An 11,109-nucleotide genomic window follows, 5' to 3' on the forward strand; every position below is an offset into this window, starting at 1 on the left:
CATGCTTGACCTTTCGGTCTCTTGTGTTCCGAGGCCATGTATGTACATGCTAGGCTCGTCAAGTCAACCTAAGTGTTTCGCATGTGTTCCGAGGCCATGTCTGTACATGCTAGGCTCGTCAACACCCGTTGTATTCGAACGTAAGAATCTATCACACCCGATCATCACGTGGTGCTTCGAAACAACGAACTTTTGCAACGGTGCACAGTTAGGGGGAACACCTTCTTGAAATTTTAGTGAGGGATCATCTTATTTACTACCGTCGTTCTAAGCAAATAAGATGCAAAAACATGATAAACATCACATGCAATCAAATAGTGACATGATATGGCCAATATCATATTGCTCCTTTTGATCTCCATCTTCGGGGCTCCATGATCATCATCGTCACCGGCATGACACCATGATCTCCATCATCATGATCTCCATCATCGTGTCTTCATGAAGTTGTCTCGCCAACTATTACTTCTACTTCTACAGCTAACGGTTAGCAATAAAGTAAAGTAATTACATGACGTTTATGTTGACACGCAGGTCATAAATAAATTAAGACAACTCCTATGGCTCCTGCCGGTTGTCATACTCATCGACATGCAAGTCGTGATTCCTATTACAAGAACATGATCAATCTCATACATCACATATCATTCATCACATTCTTCTTGGCCATATCATATCACATAGCATACCCTGCAAAAACAAGTTAGACGTCCTCTAATTGTTGTTTGCATGTTTTACGTGGCTGCTATGGGTTTCTAGCAAGAACGTTTCTTACCTACGCAAAAACCACAACGTGATATGCCAATTGCTATTTACCCTTCATAAGGACCCTTTTCATCGAATCCGATCCGACTAAAGTGGGAGAGACAGACACCCGCTAGCCACCTTATGCAACTAGTGCATGTCAGTCGGTGGAACCAGTCTCACGTAAGAGTACGTGTAAGGTCGGTCCGGGCCGCTTCATCCCACAATGCCACCGAATCAAGATTGGACTAGTAACGGTAAGCATATTGAACAAAATCAACGCCCACAACTACTTTGTGTTCTACTCGTGCATAGAAACTACGCATAGACCTAGCTCATGATGCCACTGTTGGGTTACGTAGCAGAAATTCAAAATTTTCCTACGTGTCACCAAGATCTATCTATGGAGAAACCAGCAACGAGGGGAAGGAGAGTGCATCTACATACCCTTGTAGATCGCTAAGCGGAAGCGTTCAAGAGAACGGGGTTGATGGAGTCGTACTCGTCGTGATCCAAATCACCGATGATCCTAGCGCCGAACGGACGGCACCTCCGCGTTCAACACACGTACGGAGCAGCGACGTCTCCTCCTTCTTGATCCAGCAAGGGGGAAGGAGAGGTTGATGGAGATCCAGCAGCACGACGGCGTGGTGGTGGAAGTAGCGGGATTCCAACAGGGCTTCGCCAAGCGCTGCGGGAGGAGGGAGATGTGTCATGGGAGGGAGAGGGAGGCGCCAGGGCTTAGGTTTGGTTGCCCTCCCTTCCCCCCACTATATATAGAGCCAAGGGAGAGGGGGGGCGCAGCCTTGGCCCTTCCTCCAAGGAAGGGTGTGGCCAGGGAGGAGTCCCTCCTCCCCAAGGCACCTCGGAGGTGCCTTCCCCCTTTAGGACTCTTTCTTTCCCTTATCTCTTGGCGCATGGGCCTCTTGGGGCTGGTGCCCTTGGCCCATACAGGCCAAGGCGCACCCCCTACAGCCCATGTGGCCCCACCCGGTGGACCCCCGGGACCCTTCCGGTGGTCCCGGTACAATACCGATGACCCCGAAACTTGTCCCGATAGCCGAAATAGCACTTTCTATATATAATTCTTTACCTCCGGACCATTCGGAACTCCTGTGACGTCCGGGATCTCATCCGAGACTCCAAACAACTTTCGGGTTACCGCATACTTATATCTCTATAACCCTAGCGTCACCGAACCTTAAGTGTGTAGACCCTACGGGTTCGGGAGACATGCAGACATGACCGAGATGACTCTCCGGTCAATAACCAACAGCGGGATCTGGATACCCATGTTGGCTCCCACATGTTCCACGATGATCTCATCGGATGAACCACGATGTCAAGGACTTAATCAATCCCGTATACAATTCCCTTTGTCTAGCGGTACGATACTTGCCCGAGATTCGATCGTCGGTATCCCGATACCTTGTTCAATCTCGTTACCGGCAAGTCTCTTTACTCGTTTCGTAACACATCATCCCGTGATCAACTCCTTGATCACATTGTGCACATTATGATGATGTCCTACCGAGTGGTCCCAGAGATACCTCTCCGTCACACGGAGTGACAAATCCCAGTCTCGATTCGTGCCAACCCAACAGACACTTTCGGAGATACCCGTAGTGCACCTTTATAGCCACCCAGTTACGTTGTGACGTTTGGCACACCCAAAGTATTCCTACGGTATCCGGGAGTTGCACAATCTCATGGTCTAAGGAAATGATACTTGACATTAGAAAAGCTTTAGCATACGAACTACATGATCTTGTGCTAGGCTTAGGATTGGGTCTTGTCCATCACATCATTCTCCTAATGATGTGATCCCGTTATCAACGACATCCGATGTCCATGGTCAGGAAACCGTAACCATCTATTGATCAACGAGCTAGTCAACTAGAGGCTTACTAGGGACATGGTGTTGTCTATGTATCCACACATGTATCTGAGTTTCCTATCAATACAATTCTAGCATGGATAATAAACGATTATCATGAACAAGGAAATATAATAATAACTAATTTATTATTGCCTCTAGGGCATATTTCCAACAACCCCTCCACCTCCTCTTCATTCGTAGAGAGAGCCATCAAAACACATACACAATTCCAACTCATATGTTCTGAGAGAGAACCACCTACTCATGTGTTGAGACCAAGATATTCCATTCCTACCATATGAATCTTGATCTCTAGCCTTCCCCAAGTTGCTTTCCACTCAAATCTTCTTTCCACAAAATCCAAATCCTATGAGAGAGAGTTGAGTGTTGGGGAGACTATCATTTGAAGCACAAGAGCAAGGAGTTCATCATCAACACACCATTTGTTACTTCTTGGAGAGTGGTGTCTCCTAGATTGGCTAGGTGTCACTTGGGAGCCTCCGACAAGATTGTGGAGTTGAACCAAGGAGTTTGTAAGGGCAAGGAGATCGCCTACTTCATGAAGATCTACCGCTAGTGAGGCAAGTCCTTCGTGGGCGATGGCCATGGTGGGATAGACAAGGTTGCTTCTTCGTGGACCCTTCGTGGGTGGTTGCTTCTTCGTGGACCCTTCGTGGGTGGAGCCCTCCGTGGACTCGCGCAACCATTACCCTTCGAGGGTGGAGCCCTCCGTGGACTCGCGCAACCGTTACCCTTCGTGGGTTGAAGTCTCCATCAACGTGGATGTAGGATAGCACCACCTATCCGAACCACGGGAAAAACATCCGTGTCTCCAATTGCGTTTGAATTCTCCAAACCCTTCCCTTTACATTCTTGCAAGTTGCATGCTTTACTTTTCGCTGCCAATATACTCTTTGCATGCTTGCTTGAATTGTGTGATGATTGCTTGACTTGTCCTACAATAGCTAAAAACTGCCAAGAACTAAAATTGGGAAAAGGTTAAGTTTTTATTTGGTCAAGTAGTCTAATCACCCCTCCTCTAGACATACTTTCGATCCTACACTCCTCCAGGCGCACCCCTAGGGCCGGCCACACCTCCCCCTCTCCCTCCTTTATATACGGGGGCAAGGGGGCACCCCATGACACACAAGTTGATCTTCGTGATCGTTTCTTAGCCGTGTGCGGTGCCCCCTTCCACCATATTCCACCTCGGTCATATCGTAGCGGTGCTTAGGCGAAGCCTTGCGTCGGTAGAACATCATCACCGTCATCACGCCGTCGTGCTAACGAAACTCTCCCTCAACGTTTTGCTGGATCGGAGCTCGAGGGACGTCACCGAGTTAAACGTGTGCAGAACTCGGAGGTGCCGTGCGTTCGGTACTTGGATCGGTCGGATCGGGAAGACGTACGACTACTTCCTCTACATTGTGTCAACGCTTCCGTTGCCGGTCTACGAGGGTACATAGACTTCACTCTCCCCTCTCGTTGCTATGCATCACCAAGATCTTGTGTGTGCGTAGGAAATTTTTTGAAATTACTACGTTACCCAACACTTACCTATGGTTGAAAAACCAATACCCCCTATCCTGATGAACTGTGATAATCAAACCGTGATCGTCAAAATAAACAGTTCAAAGGACAATATGAAGTCCTTAAGGCATGTGAAGAGAAGACTGAAATCTGTCAGAAAATTGAGGAACTCCGGCGTTATTACGTTGCATTATATCCAAACGTCGAAAAATTTGGCAGATCCCTTCACAAAGGGTCTATCACGTAATGTGATAGATAATGCATCGATGGAGATGGGTCTCAGACCCACCGCATGAGTTGTCCATAGTGGTAACCCACTCTATGTGATCGGAGATCCCGTGAAGTAGAAGTGGGAGACAAACTGTTGGTCAGCTGGGAGGAGAGTATCCCTATATTACATATCCCACTCCATGAAGATGCAATACTCTCCTGATCTGCATGGCAGGTTGATACTTATCTTAATATGTTCCAAGTGGCTTATTCGGGTAAGCAGAGATGTTGTCCTGCAGAATATCTTCTGAGGAACACACCTATATGAATTTGACTATTAACGTCGCAGCCTGTGAGAATTGGGTGTTCTCTAATAAATTCATGAAAAGGCCCTGGAGTATGACGTATACGCTCCACCCGCGGGGAAGCCTTGCGGCAGCCCAGTATCAGTCAAGAATTTGTGTGAAACTAGTCTCGCAGAAAACTTGTAGTTCAAGGCATAGTCCACTATTCAAGTTGTGATCTAGTGTAACATAAATCTCTAAGTGGAAGTTCAACTTCACAGTCTCCACTAAGCACCGGTATATAACACAATGTTTTGGAACTAAATGATGAGATGTTCTAATGAGACTTTGTGGGGGGTTGTTGGAATTTTGCTAGTAGGCCTTTGATCCCAAAGCCCAACTAAAATTTTGAAATTCTTTTGGCCCATTCATGCACACATGTGAGTGGAGTGAGTGAGGCTAAAGTTTAGTCCCACCCCGGAAGTTGAGAGAGAGTTGCACCTCTTTATAAGGCGAGCTCTTCTACCACTTGTATGAGCATGAGAAGAGAAGACCTACACGCGCGCTCCTCCTCCTCGCTTGCCTCGCCACGTCACGCCGCGCCACGCCGCGCCGCGCCGCGCCGCGGGATTGAGCTGAGCCGAGGACAGAACTATGCACGTTGTCTATATTTTTACTGCTCGGGAAAAAATAATGAGTCATTAATTAATAATTAACGGACGCGTTAATCACTGAACCGTTTCCGATTCTTTTGGATCGTGACGACTCGGACGTGGGGTTTACTCCCACGACCTATTCGGTCCGCACTATATAATCAGGCAGACGTCTACCCTAGCCGCCGCCGCCGCTTCGTATGGTTTCTCACCACCTTTCGGCGTGCATCGGGAGAAGGGACAGCAGGCCTCCGGAACCCCGCCTCTCGTGATCCTGTACGGGAGAGGCGATCAGGTTTTTGGGGAGCGCACTCGCGCGACTGCTGGCAGCGACGACTTCGCGAACGACGACTTCTTCCCCGACCTCGGCAACCTCATCCTCGACGACATGGGCGACAACGTCAACGCCGGCGGTGCTGCTCCCGTTGCACCGTATGTGATTCTATCCTTCCTGTTCGAGATCGTGGTAGAATTCATGTTTCTAGTATGTGCCCTAGATGTGATCTGTTCATCTGCTATGCTAGTTCGCATGATTAGTTTAATCTCTACTATTGTAGTCATGATTTATCTTCTAATTATTCGGATTAAATCTCGTAGTAACTTGCTCATATTTCCAACACGCGACCTTTGTTGCGATGGTAAAAGGTGACGCTTGACCGTTCACTCCGCCCGATCCAATGTTTCGCGAGGCGGAAAGATCTGCCGGCCGACGCGTAGCAATGCCTAATTTACATTGAAAATAAAGATTGGTATACTAAGTCATCTGACAAAATACTTTATTATAACCAATGTATACGATTTATTCGTGCAAAATGTTCAACGGATAGAATTGTTCATTATTCGGACTCTGACGCTGGAAATGACTCCCATCGTACGGCCAAAAACCTGTCCGATGAAACCAACGCAAGGGATCGGCCAGTGGTTGGTGGCCCATTCTTTTTCTTTCCACTCCCCCCTGCCCTTCCGCCAAAGCGTCACCCGCCGCCTTGCCATCCCTCATCGTCACCGCCGGCGCCGCGACCTCGATCCCGCGCCCTCCTCCGTCTTCTTGGGGACGCACGTCGACGTCGACGCCGCCACCGCCGTTCCCCTTCTTCCCCGGCCTCCGGGACATCCTGCTGCTGCCTCCACCCCGTCCCAGTCTCCGGCCACTGGGTCTCCTTCCTTCCTTCGAGGTACGAGCAACAGCTAGGTTGTTTTCCTCCAGCGCAGCATCACTTCTGTTAGTTGTTGAATCAATTGATGAATCCCACTATGGTGGGGAGAGGGGATCTTCATAATTTCCGGGTGCAAAACCTGGCAACCAACTAGATCCGCCCCTGGATCACGTATTAGTGTTCAAGATCTGGATCAATTGTATGCTCCCGTAGTGTGTCATCAGCCGTTCTATCGATTCTTGCAAGAGATTTTTATGTTTTTTTACAAATCTGATATTATTCTGTTCCTACAGTTGGACATGGCATCATCTGCTACCATCAGTTCAGTTGGCGCTCAGGCTGCTCTGGTTTCAAAGCCAAGGAATCATGGTATCGGTGGCTTAAAGGCGTCCTCATCAATTAACTTCGAATTGGGATCCTCGTTCCTGGGCAAGACCGGGTCTCTTCGGGCATCTGTTACCACAAGGGTTGTGCCCAAGGCGAAGTCTGGGGCTCGGATACTACCGGAGGCATCTTACAAAGTGGCGGTACTTGGTGCTGCTGGGGGCATCGGCCAACCATTGGGCCTGCTGATCAAGATGTCTCCTCTGGTCTCGGAGCTGCGACTGTACGATATTGCAAATGTCAAGGGAGTCGCTGCTGATCTCAGCCACTGCAACACACCTTCTCAGGTCATGGACTTCACTGGCCCAGCGGAATTAGCCAGCTGCTTGAAAGGTGTGGATGTTGTTGTCATCCCCGCCGGGGTCCCTAGAAAGCCTGGGATGACTCGTGATGATCTTTTCAACATCAATGCGGGCATCGTCAAGTCACTTATCGAGGCTGTTGCAGACAATTGCCCTGATGCCTTTATCCATATTATCAGCAACCCAGTCAACTCCACAGTGCCGATTGCTGCTGAGATTCTGAAACAGAAGGGTGTCTACAATCCCAAGAAGCTTTTTGGGGTTTCCACCCTAGATGTTGTCCGAGCTAACACATTCGTAGCTCAGAAGAAGGGCCTCAAGCTCATTGATGTTGATGTCCCAGTTGTTGGTGGTCATGCTGGAATTACAATCCTGCCTTTGTTGTCAAAGACGAGGCCATCTGTCACCTTCACGGATGAGGAAACTGAACAGCTGACGAAGAGGATACAGAACGCTGGGACAGAGGTGGTGGAGGCGAAAGCGGGTGCTGGATCTGCTACCCTGTCCATGGCTTATGCTGCTGCCAGATTTGTTGAGTCTTCACTCCGTGCACTGGCTGGTGATCCAGATGTTTATGAGTGCACGTATGTTCAGTCTGAGTTAACTGAGCTGCCATTCTTTGCGTCCAGAGTTAAGATTGGCAAGAATGGTGTTGAGTCCATCATTTCTTCGGACCTGGAGGGAATAACTGAGTACGAGGCCAATGCACTCGAGGCATTGAAGCCTGAGCTGAAGGCCAGCATCGAGAAGGGCATCGAGTTTGCGCACAAACAGCAGGGAGCCGCCGCATCTGTTTGAAGTGAGGAGAACGGCGATTCCATACGAAGAGAAGGCAAAATGATTCTCCTTGTCTTCTAGTTTTGCAGCCTAGAGTATTGACATGTAGCAGTATGCCTTGGAGCATCTATATATTTCTCAATTGTCGGTCAGTTTATTACGATTCCAGTTTACATGAGGGCGTGAAGCCCCAAACTTGCACCCTGTTCTGGGGCCTTGTTTTGTTTGACACATAAATTTTGGTCCTGTTCCACCTGCTGTTCTTGTAGCTTCTGGAGTTCAACTGTGGACTAATAAAGCACATCTTTGATCATTACCAAGGCACGCCATCTAGATCTGCCTCTACTTGTGGTAGCATATTGTATGGTGTCATAAGTTATTAATTGCTGTTGTAAGATGAGCCAGTGGGATGAATAATACCTTGTGCAAGATTTTCGTGCAATACCATCGTGCAGATGACCCCCTTTGTACAAATCCAGGATCTGATTGTATGATAAATCTGAGTATCATACAGCTTGCATCATGTTTTGCATAAGAATAAATTGTTCATCCACATCAGGAGGCAATTGCTGCATTCTGAATAGAAGATTATGCTATTAGGGGAGCTTATCCTGATAAGTTTCATTTGTTTGCATCCGTACTCTTGGGGAATAAATGTCTTGTTTGTGCATAATCTGGGATCAAAGCCCTGATGCTTTCAGAAGGCAGGGACAGGCATGGTAAAGTTCTCGCCTTTTTACTCGTTCTTCCCTATCCACCCTATGTTTTTCTCTGTTAATTTAGTTTTGATTTCTGCGGTATACATGCTCGCTCCCTACATGGTATAAAGAATTTGGGCCGTGTTGCCTTGCTCCTGCTGTTCTCTTGCTAGGAGAAACCTGGAAGGATTAGGGGAGAAAGTAGGGGAAGAGTTAGTTGATGTTCTTGGGTTTCTGGTCAAAAAATTGGGTGAAGTTTAAGCCTTGAATGTGTTATAAAAGGATATGCATTTTGTGCTGTCCTGATCAGCTCTATTTCCACTTTTTAGGTGCGCCTCTTTCTACTAGTCAAACCCAGTATCTTGAGCTCCTAGCAGTGTTTGTGTTCCAAATGCAAATCAAACAAGAATGGAGCCTATGACTTCGTGGCTTCAAACTGGGACCGGGAGAGCAACCGTTGGTGTTATTCTGAACGAATACTGGCAGATCTACTGCCATGTAAGCAAATTTTGGAGCCATGCACCGTATCTCTGTTCAAATTGCGGAATAAATGTTCTTCTAGATGTGGTATTTCTTTAGTGTTTTTTCTGAAGCCTCTGAGGTGAGCTCCAACACTATACCCCAAACCGCCCTTAAATGTCCGGATCATGGTGTCTGGATGTTTTTCTGCCATCCAACACCGTGCCGCAAATGTCCACGGGAGCGCCTGTGTGCCCAGACTTCCTGCAAACCGACACCAACCCAAGGGGAGATTTGCGAGCGTCTGGACCTCTGTCATGTAGGATTCCAACGCCACTGGCTCACCCAGAGACGCGGGTTTCTCACACTGCCCCCCCCCCCCCCTTGATGTATCCGCTCCCTCCTAGACCGATGTTGTCGTTGTACCACCTCGGCCGCCCGCCCTAGCCTTGTCCAACCTCAGCCATCCCACCCCATGTGTCTGCCCGCCTTGGAGTCTGCCGTCGTTCTACCCCTCGTCCGTCCGCACCTGTGGATGTCGTCCATGGGGAACACCACTCCCGGCAAGTGCTTGGTCAAATGCCATAGCGAAATTGTTGACAATTTTTTCCATACTTTGAAGCAAACACGATGGATTCAGACATGGGGGACTTCTACAACAACTTCATAGAGGACGAATACGAGGATTAAACAGCGATGATGAGGGTGGTCCTTGCAGACGCGAATTCTCAATTTCAAGGGGGCAATCAAGGGACATCGAGTGTTGGACAAGAATAGGGCACGGGGCCATTTGATGCTGATGGACGACTACTTTGTCACCGATGCCTTATTCGCGGACCATTTTCGCCGACGCTTTCGGATGCGGAAAAATGTTTTCGATCGCCTCTACAATGGTGTCCGAGCCTATGATAACTACTTTATCTTGAAGGACGATGTTGGAACCATTGACTTCTCTAGTTACAAGAAGTGCATGGCTGCATTGAGGATGCTTACTATGGCACGGCCGCATATTCGTAGCACGAGTACCTCCCGATGTCTGAAGGTACATGCGGAGATGCCATGATTAGGTTTGCTACTGCGGTGGTCCAGATGTTTGGACCGCAGTACTTGAGAGAATCAACTGTCGTAGACACCGAATGCATCATAGCACTCTCGGAAGCAAGAGGGTGGCCATGTATGCTAACATCCCTTGATTGTATGCGCTAGAAATGGAAGAACTGTCATATGCTAAACAAGGGCAATATCTAGGTAATGTTAAGAAGACCACCATCATTCTTGAAGCGGTTGCATCGCTAGGCCTTTGGATTTGACACTCTTTATTTGTAATGCCCGGATCTTACAATGACATCAATGTCCTGCAACGGTTTCCATTGTGTGCTAGGTTGACTGTGGGGCGAACTCCTCCATGCAACTACAACATCAATGGTCGTGACTATAATACGGGCTATAATCAAATAGATGGTATCTATCCTTTGTGGGCGACCTTTGCCAAGACCATCTTTGAGCCAAGTACTCACAAAAGAGCTCACTTTGCCCAAAGATAAGAAAGAGCTAGAAATGATGTGGAGAAGACATTTGGAATGCTCTAGACTGTTTTGCAATTATGAGATCAAACACGTTGTGGAGGGTGATGACAACTTGTGTGATCATGCACATCATGATTGGAGAATGAGGGTGAAGGATTTGACGGAGGTCTGAAATTTGAGCACATGGGTGATCTATCCAACTTCCTGAGTAGAGTTCGATGATGTTCCAGGATTTTAGCCAAATGCATCAATGGATTCGACATCGAGGAACTCATGAGTAGCTTCCGAATGATCTGATTGAGCATATGCGGTCGCTTAAAGAAGATAACTATAACATATGTGCAGACAAGTTGAATTCAGATTTGAATCACCTCATTTTAAAACTTCATGTTAAGATTGTACTCCCTCCGTCCCATAATGTAAGACTTTTTTTGACACAAGTGTAGTTGAAAGGATTGATAAGGTTGACTAGAGGGGGGGGTGAATAGGCAACTAACAATTTTAGT

The 11,109-nt window shown here is 47.8% G+C and overlaps 1 protein-coding gene across 1 annotated transcript; it reads left to right on the plus strand.

Moving 5' to 3' along the window:
• Positions 1 to 6,208: 6,208 nt before the first annotated feature.
• LOC125520151 (malate dehydrogenase, chloroplastic) lies at positions 6,209 to 8,236 on the plus strand. The gene is made up of 2 exons (XM_048684985.2): positions 6,209 to 6,475; positions 6,751 to 8,236. Exon 2 carries the CDS (start codon positions 6,757 to 6,759, stop codon positions 7,939 to 7,941), a length of 1,185 nt encoding a protein of 394 aa, XP_048540942.1. The 5' UTR covers positions 6,209 to 6,475; positions 6,751 to 6,756; the 3' UTR covers positions 7,942 to 8,236.
• Positions 8,237 to 11,109: the final 2,873 nt, after the last annotated feature.

The sequence above is a fragment of the Triticum urartu genome, chromosome 7A (assembly GCF_056163025.1).
Source record: "Triticum urartu cultivar PI428250 chromosome 7A, HENAU_Tu73, whole genome shotgun sequence".
Classification (NCBI taxonomy): domain Eukaryota; kingdom Viridiplantae; phylum Streptophyta; class Magnoliopsida; order Poales; family Poaceae; genus Triticum; species Triticum urartu.

Bases quoted from the DNA above. Each gene is read 5' to 3' on its own strand.
- LOC125520151 (XM_048684985.2), top strand. From the start codon at position 6,757: ATGGCATCATCTGCTACCATCAGTTCAGTTGGCGCTCAGGCTGCTCTG.